The 13,439-nt window shown below is 60.1% G+C and overlaps 1 protein-coding gene across 3 annotated transcripts in view; it reads left to right on the top strand.

Moving 5' to 3' along the window:
* Nucleotides 1-13,439, top strand: part of FOXP4 (forkhead box P4) — a 51,014-nt gene that overhangs the window by 27,243 nt on the left and 10,332 nt on the right. For all 3 annotated transcript variants that reach the window (XR_010946834.1, XM_067753013.1, XM_067753014.1), the window contains exons 3-9: nt 3,245-3,340; nt 9,360-9,482; nt 9,969-10,055; nt 11,626-11,743; nt 11,871-12,081; nt 12,357-12,461; nt 13,218-13,305. Coding sequence is in view for 2 of the 3 variants with exons in the window: in XM_067753013.1 (XP_067609114.1) it covers nt 3,245-3,340; nt 9,360-9,482; nt 9,969-10,055; nt 11,626-11,743; nt 11,871-12,081; nt 12,357-12,461; nt 13,218-13,305 (828 nt within the window). In the remaining variant the exon portion in view is untranslated. The remainder of the gene's footprint in view (nt 1-3,244; nt 3,341-9,359; nt 9,483-9,968; nt 10,056-11,625; nt 11,744-11,870; nt 12,082-12,356; nt 12,462-13,217; nt 13,306-13,439) is intronic.

The raw sequence follows: 13,439 nt of genomic DNA, 5'->3' as shown, positions 1-13,439 counted from the left end.
CTAGGCCAGAGGGCCTCCCCCGCCCCTCCTCCCAGAGCACCATCCCTGGCTAGGGGTCCAGATGGGGGTGGGGGATGGCGTAGCATTACAGGGCACTGAGCAGTCAGTGACATGTCCAGGCCATCTGGGGAGGGGAGATTGGGCCCCAAACCCAGGGTCTGCCCATCACCCTCACCCCTGGGCACCTATAGGGTGATCTTTAGGTGGTACCAAGTCCCTAATTGGGTCAAGGCTGGGCTGTAAGCAAAGTCCATGAAATGAGCGTGTGCTGCCCACTGTCACCTCCCCTTCTTCTCCAAGCCAGTTTGAGGTGGGTGGCCATGAAAGTGAATGAAGGAATGAGTGAAGGATGAATGAATGAAGTGCCTAGAGGAGCAGACCCCTTGGGCTCCTCCAGCCTCTCTGGCTACTGACCTCCAACACAGCTCAATTTTCTGTCCCTGCAAGTGGTTTCCAGGCCCCCAGACTCACCGGCTATTTCAGTCGTCTGTGGTATGAGGGTCGCTGCGCCTGGAACGCCCTGAACCCTTCACCCTTCTGTCCACTTGGTGAGCCTGCCCTTCCAGCCTCCAGTCAGTGTTGCCACCTCGTCTGGGCCCTGGTGCTGGTGTCCATCTCCATCCACCTCAGTCTGTGACGGGCATCTCATCACAGCACAGGCCCTGAGCCCTGGGGCAGGGCCAAGTTCTGTTTCTCTGTGTCCCCAGCACCTAGCACCGTCCCTGGCACGTAGGAAGCGGAAGGAAGGAGTGTGGGGGGAAGGGTGGGAGGTCAGAGGAGGTGACAACCTGGCCAGGCCTAGAGTCGCACCTGATCCCGTCACCTGGCCTAACGGGGGAGGAAAGGCTCAGAGTGATGGGAGGGGTGGGGCCTGTCGCAGGGAGGTCTCACAGGAATGAGATTGCAAGGCCCTGTCATTTTTTTCCTGTAAATCTTGTAATTTCATGCTCCAGGGGACCACCAAGTAAGTGAGTCAGTGGGGAGAGAATCCAGCCCCCCAGGCCACTCCCCCCACCAGGAGACTGCTCGGGACTCCCTCCAACTTCCCCTGGAAAACCCTCCCCTGTGGCTCCCCTCTTCCCACCAGGGATTGGGTGGGGGGGGCTTCCTCCCCCCACCCTGACCAGCATCCCCTCTGGGTCACCTGAGCTGCCCGCCCCTCTGAGCCATCCTCTTCACCCACCTTGCCCCCTGATCTCTGACCCCTCTACCCCATCTCTACCTTTGGAGGACAGAGAGCATCTGTCCAGCCCGTGTCATTAGACCTGGGTGGGGGGGGGGTCCCTAAAAACGAGGCACATAGAGGCAGGGCCCCTTCCGGATGAGCAGCTGGCCACCTCCTTCCCCTTCTTCACCCTGCACCTCCTCCCACAGCCTCTCAGAGCCCTTGACTCAGGTCAGATTTCTACTTTCTGATGTGAATCTTGAAGAGAAGCAACCGCGGGCCACTCCTCCCAGTGTGAGGTCCCGGGGAGGAGGGGTGTGGAGGAGGCCTGGGATCTGGGGCGCTGGTGAGGGGCACGCCAATCTGGACGCCAGGTCTGCCCGGGACACGCTCCCATAGATACACCGGGGGTGTTTAGGTACTGTCCTAAGGTAAACTAGGTTTAGGCCTCAGGGGGGCTCAGCTATTCAGTGAAAGGGCTGCGAAGGGGGTGTGTATATAAGCTTGGTGTACAGTGGGCGCCCCCTAAGTGTTTGCTGAGGGGCGGGGTGGGGGGCTATGAGTGCATCCGTGTCCCACCTTATAGGTCTGCCTTGGTGGTGCTCGCGGTGGGTAGGAGAGTGGAAGTCCACGTGAGGACAGACAAGTGTGTGTGGATTGATGTGCGAGGAAGCCGCAGGTGGCCTGTTGCTTTTAATAGGTGCGCTGGGGAGAGGCTGGAGGAGGTGAGAGATTCAGGATACGGGAGGGAAGGAAGCCGTTGCTCCTCGAATGCCGACCAAGTGCCAAGCATTGGTCCTTTAACACCCCACCCCCACCCGCACGTATTTCAGAGTTAGGTAGTGGCCCAGTTTTGCAGAGCAGACTGGAACACAAAGATAGGGGATAACTTGCCCAAGGTCACACTACCGGTAGGCGGCACAACTGGGCTTCAAACCCAGGTCTGCCTGATGCCAGGCCCCCCTGTCAAAAGCCTGGACACAACTGCTCTGGCCCCCAAGGAAATCTTTGAGGAACCTGGGTATATTTTGTGCTCCTGAAATGTGGATTCAGGACAGGTCCCCACATCCCCTGCCTCTGAGCCCCTTACTGACCTGGAGTGGCCGGGGATGGAGGGCTTGCTTGGCTGACCTTACAGAGAACTTCCTGGCCTCTGTCTCCTACCTGACCTCTCCTGCTCAACCTCTCACTGCTCGTCCGCCCACCTCCTAGGCCCACTGCCTGGCCGGAGAGGCTGCTCCTGCAGACTCCATGCATCTCCCATTCTCATGATCCCACCAGCTGAGAGCCCAGTCTGAGCCACCGTGGCCTCCAAGCCCCGACCACTACAGTCAGTGTAACTCACTGATAGCTCACACACTCCCTTCAGGACTTGATCCAATTCCCCCAGTGCCACAAGGCCCTGCTCCCAGACCTCCTGCCCTGACTCATAAAGCCACGTAGGGCTCAGACCCTGAGACTCCACCCTCATCCCTCCAACCGTGTGCTCTGACTCCAAGTGAACGCTACTCCCATAGCCCCCAGACCGACCACCTAGTAAGGCAGATGGCCTTGGAGCCAGGCTTCTTGGCCTCAAATCCTGGCTCTGGCGCTTCCTAGCTGTGTGACCTTGGGCGTATTACTTATCTTCCGTTTCCTCATCTGCAAAATGGGACTGATAATCCCTACCTCACACCCTCCCAGGAGAGGATTAAATGACATCTTGCCTGTAAAGTGCCTGACACATGTAGATGCTCGACAAACTGGACCTACTATTAATAGGCTGAGTCCACCGCTGTACTTTCTCCTGGGTCCTTGTTTTGACCACTGACCCATTAGCTGACCCCATTGAGTCCCAACAAAACCTCACCAGGTCCCTACAGGTTCTGATCCCCAAAGCCTGGCAGCTTCTCTCAGTGACTCCTACCTCTATCCTTATCCCCTAGCCCAGGTGGACCCTGTGACCCTCTCACTCATCCCCAAGACCTTCTACATGACCCTGACCTCCTCCCCTTTATTCTCTCCAAACGCTCCCTGAATCCAGGATCCTGCACTGACCCTTGCCCTCCCACGGAGCACTGATTCCTCCCTGTCTTGCAGGCTCTTCAAGTGGCCCGGCAGTTCCTGCTGCAGCAGGCCTCGGGCCTGAGCTCCCCAGGGAACAATGACAGCAAGCAGTCGGCCTCTGCCGTGCAGGTGAGGAGGATGCCCTGCTGTACTGGGCTGGGCTGGGGCCGGGTCGGAGGGTGGGCTTGGCACCGAGGGAGGGGAAGGACCGGCTGGGGAATTGCTCTGGCCCCATCCCCAGTGCCAGGGAGGGGGCGGCTCTCCAGAGGGGATTGCAGTCACTGCAGGGGCAGGAGAAGAAACACCACCTTCTCATCTGCACCTGACCGCCCAGCCCTTCCTCTACCAAGCCTCACATCTGTCGCTCAGAGTTTGAGTCTGCTTGAGCCCTCTGTCTCTGTACCTGTCTGCCTGCCTCCTCTTCCCTGGCTCTGCGCCCAGGGCCTCTCCCTGGCACTTCCGGGTCACTGGGCCCGTCCCTCTCTGCTCCCCTCCAGGCTGTCTCACTTGCTGAGACCACCACGCCCTCCCCCCACCTCCTCGTCTCTCACCCACCAGCTCTCTCTGTCTCCCCACGTTTCCTGTCTCTTGGTGTCTCTGTGTCTCTTTTGTTTTCCTTTGCACAGTCTGCCCTTTTTGTCCCCCTCTCCCTTCCCCGCAGCGTGCCGGCCCATCTGGCTGGCTGGGGGAGGGGAGGGGAGATGGGGTTGGGGGCGGGGGGGGGGGGTAAGCCAGGCCTTCTGTTTACCTTTTGTGTCACAAAGAACTTGGGAGAATTGCCGTCTGAGTCGGGGTGGGTCACAGCTCCGCCGGCAGCCCGCTCCCCTCCCCCTAGCTCCCCTCCCTCCCTGGCTCCCCTCCCCCTCCCACCCCCCACAGCCGGGCTTCCTCGCTCTCCCCACCCCTCTTGGGGGGGGGCGGGGGGGAGAGGGGTGGTGGCTCCAAATTGGGGAGGGGACTAAGCGGGGCTTTGGAAGGAAGTTTATCTAAGGGAGGAAGGGTGAGCACGATCCGATCCGCAAAGCGCTGAAGCCTGAAGGGTGGGGTGCTGAGGGAGTGGGGCGACGAGAGGAGCAGGGCAGGGAGGGGGTACAGGGTGGCCGGAGAAGGACCCGGGACTGGGTTTGTCCTGGGGCAGATTCCAGTGCTCTGTGGCTCCACGGGCACATCTGGGTTTTCTGTGAAACAAGCTTACATTCCGAAGGTACTTTCCAGAAGTTGAAGGTGCTGGACAGGACAGTTGTGGGGCCTGAGCAGTGACCCTCTTTTAAAAGTCTCCAACCTAATGAGACAGCCCTCAGGGGGAGGAGTTGGGCAAAGAGGGGTAGTGGCCTGGGCGGGGAAGGGGAGGACAGTTCGGATAAGCCACTAACGGGAATGAGGTAGTAGGTTCTCATGCCCCCGTAGTGTCAGGACTGGGTCTCTTTGAATTCGGGAGCCCCCCATATACTCCCTGGGTCTGAAGTGGCCCTCGGGCTACTGTTCTGAATCTGTTCTGAATTTTCTACCCTGGGCCCAGCCTAGTACCTGCTTCTAAGAACAGGGAAGGGTAGGCTGGGGAACAGTAGGAATGTTCCCCAGCCCAGAGAGGATCTCCAGACCCAAGTAAGAGGGAGGGAGCTGGATGGTGGTTGGAGGGACTGAGGTCAGACATCAAGAAGGACTTTGCAGCAGGGTAAGAAGGGTAGGATCTGAAATAATTAAGAAAGGAAAGGAGGCTGTGGAATCTTCCTTCGGAGATCACCCCCACCCCCAAAAAACGAGAGGGGTCGCTCAACAAACACTTACTCAGTACTTCCTAAACTGACAACGTTTGCAGAGTGCTTACCATGTATGATGGGCTGGGAGGAGCAGGGATGGTACCTGACACGGAGGAAGCTTATTTCGAGGCTGAGGGTTGGGATGGATACAATTTGGTGCCAGCATCAAGGACCCAAACTCAACCTCTTAAGTATGGGGATCGGGGTCCCTGGGTGTGTGGGGAGACTAGGCCAGAGCTTAGTTTAGGTTCAACTCCCTTGCAAATGACCAGAAGGTAGTCCTCAGTCCTGGCTGGAGCTGCAGCAAGAAAGATCGTGGTGAGACACCAAGAAGAACTTCTAGAAATGGCAAGGGGGCTGAGAAGATGAGACGAAGACTGGGCACAGCTAAGGGGCCTGCCCTAGCCAACCTTCTGCCCAAACTCCCAGCTACCTGTGCTGCCTTCTGTGACTGAGCTCTCCCTGCCCGGGGCCCAGGCGCCAGGGACAAACCAGGCAGTCTCCAGGCTGGAGCTGGAGACCTAATATGGTTTTAGAAACTCTTCTGAAGCTGGCTCTAAGAGAGGGGTGGTGAACATGGCTGGGAGGTGAGTGGGCAGGCAATCCTGCCTTGAGTTGGGGACCACTGGGAAAGAGGCTGCCATCGATCTGCATTACCCACTTGATTCAGGCCCCAGATCAACAAAATATGCTCTCCCCTCTCCCACCACCAGCCTTGAGTTCTTAGAAAAGCTATTTCTAGGCCCGGGACCCCATACGGGGTCAGAAGCCCCACTTCCTTGGAGATTATGAACCTGAGGGTGGGGATGAGAGGCAAGGAAGGTATCCAGGGTTGGGGCTCCAGGCTCCTGGAGAAGTTCAGACATGGCCCCAAGAACCCCCATCTCCCCAAGCCCGGAGAACCATCGGGCCAGGGCTCTGTACTGGGGACTGCAGTTCACTACTATGCTAAGCACGCGGCAGCCTCACAGTGTATGCAGGAAGGTGTGAGTTCTGGAGCTGGTTGTTTGGGTTAAAATCCTGGCTCTGCCCCTTGTCAGCTGTGTGACTTTGGACAAGTTTCTTAACCTTTCTGGGCCTGAGTTGCCTCATCTGCAAAATGGGGCTAATAACAGCATCTATCCCCTAGGATGGTGAGGATAAAACGAGATGATTTTGTAAATGACCTAGTGTCTGCCCCACGGTGATGATTTACATGGTGGTCGGAGGGCTCCAGGCCTGAGCAGGGTCCCCGAGGGAGGGGCTGGAGGCAGCTGTCGGCATTTTGCCCGGGGCTCACACTGCCAGGGCTTTTGTAAGCATTTAGCTGCCCTGGCCGCCCTCCAGATGGTGACTCACGGGCCTCGCTGGGCTGACTAGCTGACGGTGCCCATCCTGACACATCCCAGCCTGGTGAGGGGTCAGTGGGGACACCAGGGGAGCTCCAGCTCACTCCTCAGAACCCCCAGGGATGTGAGGGGAAGGGATGGGCTCAGCCAGCTCGGGAGATAGCAGGCAGCCGCCACCTCACTGACCTTTCTTGACCCTGCTGGGCCACCTTCAAGACAAGTACACACAAGGTAATCCATCCAGATTACCGCAGCCGCCTCTCCAGCCTGCAGCTCAGCCAACTGGCAGGAGCAGCAGGGGCCAGGGAGGCCTTCCAAGGTCATCTCTTCCATTCCCCTGCCTCCAAGTAGGAAAGCCCCAAGGAAGGAAATACCGCATCCTTTCCTGCAGGCCACTCGCGGTGACTCACACCCCTGGTGCCTGGAAAGACCTCCTGGGTGTCTAGGCTCAGTCTCCTCGGCTGGGGGCCCTGTCCATCTCCTCTAGTTCAGTTCTCACAGCCGTGAGCATGGGAGGCCCAGAGCTTTTGCCCAAAGTGACCCTTGCCACGTAACGGCCCTGGGGCCGGAACGTTGGGGCCCTGGCGCGCCTAAGGTGCACTCGTGGAGGAGGGGAGGGAAAGAAGGGGAAAGGAAAATCCAGAATGTTTTAAAAAGTAATTTTCTTTACATTTGTGTAGAATTTCATGGCCATACAAATCACTTTCACTTACTTCTTCCCCCACTGTCCCTCTAGGCCTCGGTTTTCTCACCTCTAAAATGGTGACGATGATGGTACCCTCCTCCCAGGGCTGCGGTGAGGATTCGGGGAGATAATACACATAAAAGGCTTAGCCAGGCACCTGGCACGCCTGGCATGTAGTCAGCCGCCACCAACATGATCTTGAGTAGTCCTGTGGAGCGGGGAGGGCAGCTGTGCCAAAGCCCAGTTAGCAGATGCAGAAAGTGAGGCAATTTCAAAAGATAGTCAGTGTCGGGGACAAGAACCTGGGTCATCTGACTCAGAAATCCAGGGCTCTGAGCTCCACCATGTTGGGGGCCCCCGTGTCAAAGGACAGGCAGCTGCCTCGGGGGCACCCAGCAAAGGATACAGGCTGGCTCTGCAAGGGGGGGCTGGATGTGTGCCACGGCCTGCCCCTCCGAGAGTGGGAACCAGAGGAGCCCTGCAGCCTGGCTTTCCCGAGCCTCCCCAGGAGACAGTTGTAAAGAGAGGTTGGCCCTTGGGATCTCTAGCCTCATCGAACCCTTGAGCTCCCTGGATGGTTCCATTTCCACACACTCTCCTAACCCTTCTCAAGACCTGCTCTGAGCGGCGGGGGGACAGGCGGTGTGGGATGTGGGAACATAGGGAACTGCAGAGCACACAGACCTGCACCTGAGTCCCAACGCTGCCGCTTAAGGCTCGTCGTTAGAGGCCCCTCAGAGCCTTCATTCACACGGTGTGGCCGTGGCTAAAAAGCTAGGTGCCCCTTCCAGGGATGTTTGCACAGAGATGGCTGCAATAAAGGAGGGGAGCCCAGGGCTGGGGCTCAGCCACTAGTGAAGGGGGGGCAAGAAGAGGTGGGGGCAGTGAGACTTACCGATGTCCCTGGAGCCACTGCACTTCCCCCCGTTGCTCCTCTGCCTGGGGATGCCCTCACTGGTGGCTTGAGGCTGAGCCTTGCCCCTGCCAGGGATCCTGAATGGAACCAACTCCTCCTCTTCTGCCCCGCCTGTGGGGCTGGGGGAAGGTGAAAGGGCCCAGGAATCCACTGGGGACATAACCTGTGCTGTCCTGACCAGGACAAGTCTCTGCAAGACACTCCCCCTGGACTGGCCCACCGGCACCCCTCCCTCCCTGCCCCAGGGTTGATCTGCCAAGAAGGTAACTCAACTCAGGGGAGCACACACTTGGTGAGTGCCTGCCATGTGCCAGCTCTGCTAGGGCTGGGGAGTGAGACGGGAGATTACAGACTTGTGCACACGGAGCTTGAAGCGCGATGGGGGTGGCCGATCGCCCTGTCAGGACACCTGTCCTGCTAAAACAGGGCATCAAGACAGTGCTGCAGCTTGGACCACCCAGGCTATGACTGCACAGGCTAGGGGTTTCAGGGGAGGTGGGAACTGGGAAAAGAATGATGATACTGCTTTTCCCTGAACCTTTTGCCTGTAGCTAGATTCTCTGGGCCTCCTACAGAGGCCTCACCCAGGGCAGGGGGCAGACAGCTGCCCTACTATGAGAATCCTGCAAGTTCCTGCTGGAAGGAGGCATCTCTGTTTTATGGTGGAGGAAACTGACACCTCAGAGACAGCCAGTGAATGGCTGGAGGTCACTTGGCAAGTTCATTGCAGAGCGAGGAGGAGCAGCCCGCCTCTCCCCGCGTCTCTGCATGGCGTTCTTTCCACCCCACTGGGACCTAGTTAGGTGATGACACGTACACACTCACACAGGGTGGCCCTCACGGTGCTCCCTGGGCGTCAGCTCCCGGTCACTGTGTGTGCCGTCTAGACAGGTGTGCTGGAGCACGTGACACGCATGTGAGAGGGGCCAAAGTCCAGGTCCTCATGCCATGTGGGCTACAGTTTGAAACCTTCCCATCCATGGCTGCAGGCTGCCCTCCTGGCCAGGCCCACCTTGTGGGTCGTGTTCTCAGAACAGACTGAGCTGGAGTGAGCAGTGGCTAGGTGCTGCCCCTCCCCATCACTGGGGGAGAAACCCTGCAAAGCATGGGTTCTACTAACCAGTGTCGCTGGGGTCTAATCTTTGTGCACCAAAGACAGCACATCCTGCAATAATGTCCAACCGCTTGCAGGCTCTGTTCTAAGTACTAACTCATTAGCCCTCGTGATGACCTTAAGAGGCAGGCACTATCGCTACTTCCATTTCAGAGACGAGAAAACCAAGAACAAGGGAGGTGAGTCACTTGTCCAGAGACGCACAGCTAGCAGGTGGCAGAGCCAGAATGTGAGCCCAGGCAGCTCACTGCGGAGCTGCTCTGCCCTGCTGTGGGCAGGGGCTTGGGCGCGGACCCTCCCCGGGGTGGGGCAGAGGTGAGGGGCTGACGCGGCCGAATCTCACAGGTGCCCGTGTCGGTGGCCATGATGTCGCCGCAGATGCTCACCCCCCAGCAGATGCAGCAGATCCTGTCGCCCCCACAGCTGCAGGCCTTGCTCCAGCAGCAGCAGGCGCTCATGCTGCAGCAGGTGAGTCTGGCCCCGGGGCCGCCCAGGAGATAAGGGAGAGGAGGGTGAGGTGTTCCAGGCACTGGCCTCCCCACTCCCACCCTGTTTACTACCAACATCACCAAAGGCCAAAGCAGTGGCAGAAACCAGAGAGACCGCTCCGGCCGGACTGACCTGCATTCCTCCAGGACAGCTGGGGAGGGGTCAGAGGTCAGGCCTCGCCCACACACCCCCATACGGCCTCACAGCGCCCCACCTGTATCTCCAAACCCCAGGGGAGGACAGAGAACATGCTGGTACTTCATCCTCACCCACCAAGGGAGGGGGAGGCTCCCCTCTCCCCTCTCCGTCCAGGCTCTGCTCTGGGAGAGCCTCTCTCGGAGCAGACATCTCCCTGCTGGACCATCTGTTTCACAGCAGCCCAGTCACGAGAGGGTTGGCCGTTGCTTTGGGGTCAGCAGTCCCCCGCCTGTGCTAACCCACTCCCACCCTGCTGTCGACCCCCAGCTGCAGGAATATTACAAGAAGCAGCAAGAGCAGCTCCACTTACAACTCCTCACGCAGCAGCAGGCTGGGAAGCAGCAACCCAAAGAGGTAAGGGGCTCGGGCAGGGCTGGATGTGCCCCTCAAAGGACCCCCGCCCCTCGCCTGCAGCGCCAGCCCTCTCCTAGCCAGGGGCTGGGAGTCCCAAAGTGGTCAGGACAGAATGGTCTTGTGGGGATAGTAGAAAAACCAGGAAAGGCTGGGGGACCGGATGGGGGGATGGAGGCCCACATTCCACCACCTCCCCTCAACCCCATTCAGACCTCCTCTCCTCGCTCTGTGTTGTTGGATTAGGAGAGCAGAAGGGCTGAGCCCTGTGTTACCTGAGCACATACGCGTAGACGGGTATGTGAGTGTTGGATGGTCCGCACTCATGACCGGCTGCCTCGTGGTCATGCCCTCTTCCTGCCTGCTTGTCTGTTAGTGACCCAGCACCTCAGCCCTCTAGCCTGGTTCTGAAAATCTTTCAGTCCCTCCCCTCAGCCCTGCCCCAACTTCTGTTGCTTCTTGTAACATCCTGCCCTGCATCTCCAGAGAACTCCCCAGCCTGCACCCCCTGCCCCGTCTGGGCCACAGTGCCTTCTGAGCTTCCATACCAGGCCCTGCAGTGCCCCCCACCCCGTGTCCCAGACACGCACTTCCCTCCTGCTGGCCAAACCACAGCCAAGTTCGAGTTGCCTCTTCCCAGGAGGCTGCCCTGCTGACCCCCAGTCATTCCCTCCCGCCCTCAGCCTCCCCCTCAAAGGTCTCCTCTTTGCTTCCTTCTCTGCATTGTCTCTAGGCTGAATAGCCAGCCCACCACCCCACCTCCAGGGCAGGTGGGCTGAGCCATCCCTGCCTCCAGAGCCCGGGACAGGCTCAGCTCCTGGGGCTCAGAAAAGGCTTGCTGACAGACTGACTGCCAGTGCTTGTGTGAAGTACTGAATCTGGGGGTGGGGGGGCGGGGGGAGCAGGGCCAGAGCAGGAGAGAGGGAGCCACTAAGAGCAGAGTGAGCAAGTGCGGGCAGGCGGCGGGCACCTGGGCAGCAGTGATGTGACTGTTCCCTAGCCTGGGTCCTGATGACCTGTCGATGCTGATCTTTGAAAGTCCCGTCAGACGCCTTGATTCTCTGTATCTAAGAAGCAAGAGAGGAGAGGAGCTGGAGGGGAGAAGGCCCCCTCCTCAGAGCGGAAGGGGGGCACCCCGGGCATGTGGGAAGGGTGCCCGCCAGGCGGGAGTGGCCCCTGGAGTCTGACAGGCTCATCCATCATTGTGATGAGAGCCCCCCGCGCCCCCCAGGCGAGCACAGCTGTGGTGCGGGAGCCGAAGCAGCGGAAGGAGGGAGGCGGGAGCGGGGAGGGCGTCGTGCTGCGTGTCTGGGTCTGGCCGTGTGTGTCTGCGCGCGTGCGTGCGTGCGTGCGTGCGTGTGTGTGTGTGTGTGTGCGTGCGTGTTTCCTGCGAGGAGGCATGCAGCCCTATGGAAGCTGGGCCGGGAGCAGGGAGGCTGCAGCTGCGGACACCACCACGACAGCTCCGGGGGCCGACAGGCCCTGGGAGGGGGCGGCCGCAGGGTGGGGGCCAGATGGCACGCCTGAGGCTGATGGTACCCCTCTCTGCCCGCCCCCTCGGGCCCCCCACCAGGCCCTGGGGAACAAGCAGCTGGCCTTCCAGCAGCAGCTCCTGCAAATGCAACAGCTGCAGCAACAGCACCTGCTCAACCTGCAGAGACAGGGGCTGGTCAGCCTGCAGCCCGGCCAAGGTGAGTGCCCGCCCCTCAGCCAGCCCCAGCCCCACACCCTCGCTGTCCCCGCTCCCGGGAGTGAGGTGGGGGCCCCGTGCGTTCCTGGGGCCCGGCCAGCCTCCCCTCTCTCTCCCTCCCATCGCAGCCGTGTGCCCGACGGACCTGCCCCAGCTGTGGAAGGGCGAGGGTGCCCCCGGGCAGCCCGCCGAGGACAGCGTTAAGCAGGAGGGGCTGGACCTCACCGGCACGGCCACCACCGCTACCTCGTTCGCCGCCCCCCCCAAAGTCTCACCCCCCCTCTCCCACCACACCCTGCCCAACGGACAGCCCACCGTGCTCACACCTCGGAGAGACAGGTATGGGGCTCCGGCTGGGAGGAGGTGCTGCAGACCTGCCCGGGGACTGGCCTTGACCCTGAGGGCTAGCACCTGTGGTAGAGGCTGGGGTGGGGTTGTGGAGCTCAGGGATGGGCAGGTTTGCCTCTCCCGGGGCACGCACAACTGTGCCTGGCCTCTGGGGAACCTGTATTAGGGACAGAAACGTCATCAGTAGGAGAGCTGGGACTGGGCGGGACCCAGGGCTGCCAGGGTCTTCAGGGTCCCTGACCACCATCTCCCTCCTGCCCTCCCAGCTCCTCCCACGAGGAGACGCCCGGCTCCCACCCCCTCTACGGACACGGAGAGTGCAAGTGGCCAGGCTGTGAGACCCTGTGTGAAGACCTGGGCCAGTTTATCAAGTAGGTGTCAGCCCCACTCTCCTTTGCCCCCCAGCCTGCCTCCCCTAACAGGGCCCCTCATCCCCCAGCCTGCCACCCAGCTTGTCACTTCTTGCGCCTTCAGCCACCAGCTGTCCTGCCATCCTCACCCCGGGGGGGGGGCCTCGTTCCTTCTCTGCCCCCCATCAACTCCCCGGTCACTCCTACCCCGTCTGCGGTCTGTATTTCCTGGGCCAGCAGCCTCCCCACCCCAACCCCAGGCTGCTGAGCCCAGCAGGTTGGGGGTGTGAGGAGAAGGAGAAGACTTCCCCCACTGCCCTCCCCGGCTTCCCCCAGCCCCAGCCCCGGAGAGCGACGGCCTAGTGACGGCCTTCGGGCCTGGCGGACAGGCGGCTGGCAGCAGGCAGCCAGCTGCCGTAGCCGTGCCAGGCTCTGTCACTGACTGATTAACTCCACTGTCTCCCAGACCCTCGCAGCATCAGGGTCAAACAAATTGTTTTCACGCTTCGTCAGAGGTTTACTTAATTAGTTCATTTGCAGTTAGATCTCTCTGTAGCTGGGGTTTTAGCAAAGACATCAAAGGAGGCTGACGAGAAGGCGGCTTCCTCCGATGCCCCGTTTTTGTTTTTGTTTTTTTCCCCATCCCTTTCCCTTCTTTGTATCTCTTGGTCTGTCTGCTTTCCAGGCTGTGGGCGGGATTAGAGGGTGGGTTGGGGTGGGTGGTGACAGCAGAACCAGGGCCAACTTTCTCTTCTCCACCCCCTCCTCCCCCGGAAGACACCTCAACACAGAGCACGCCCTGGACGACCGGAGCACAGCCCAGTGCCGCGTGCAGATGCAGGTGGTGCAGCAGCTGGAGATCCAGGTGTGGCCTCCGGCTGCGGGAGAGGGGCGTGGGGGGCTCCCACCCCTGCCTCACCCACAGCACTGACTTTCCAGGAGGGACTTAGGGGGTCTCATGGAAGGGTCATCGAATGCTTTCTAGGTCCTCGTTACCAT

This window comes from Pseudorca crassidens, chromosome 10, assembly GCF_039906515.1.
Source record: "Pseudorca crassidens isolate mPseCra1 chromosome 10, mPseCra1.hap1, whole genome shotgun sequence".
NCBI classification, from domain to species: domain Eukaryota; kingdom Metazoa; phylum Chordata; class Mammalia; order Artiodactyla; family Delphinidae; genus Pseudorca; species Pseudorca crassidens.
Note: the sequence above shows the minus strand (reverse complement) of the source record. Positions and strands in the feature narration are given on the sequence as shown.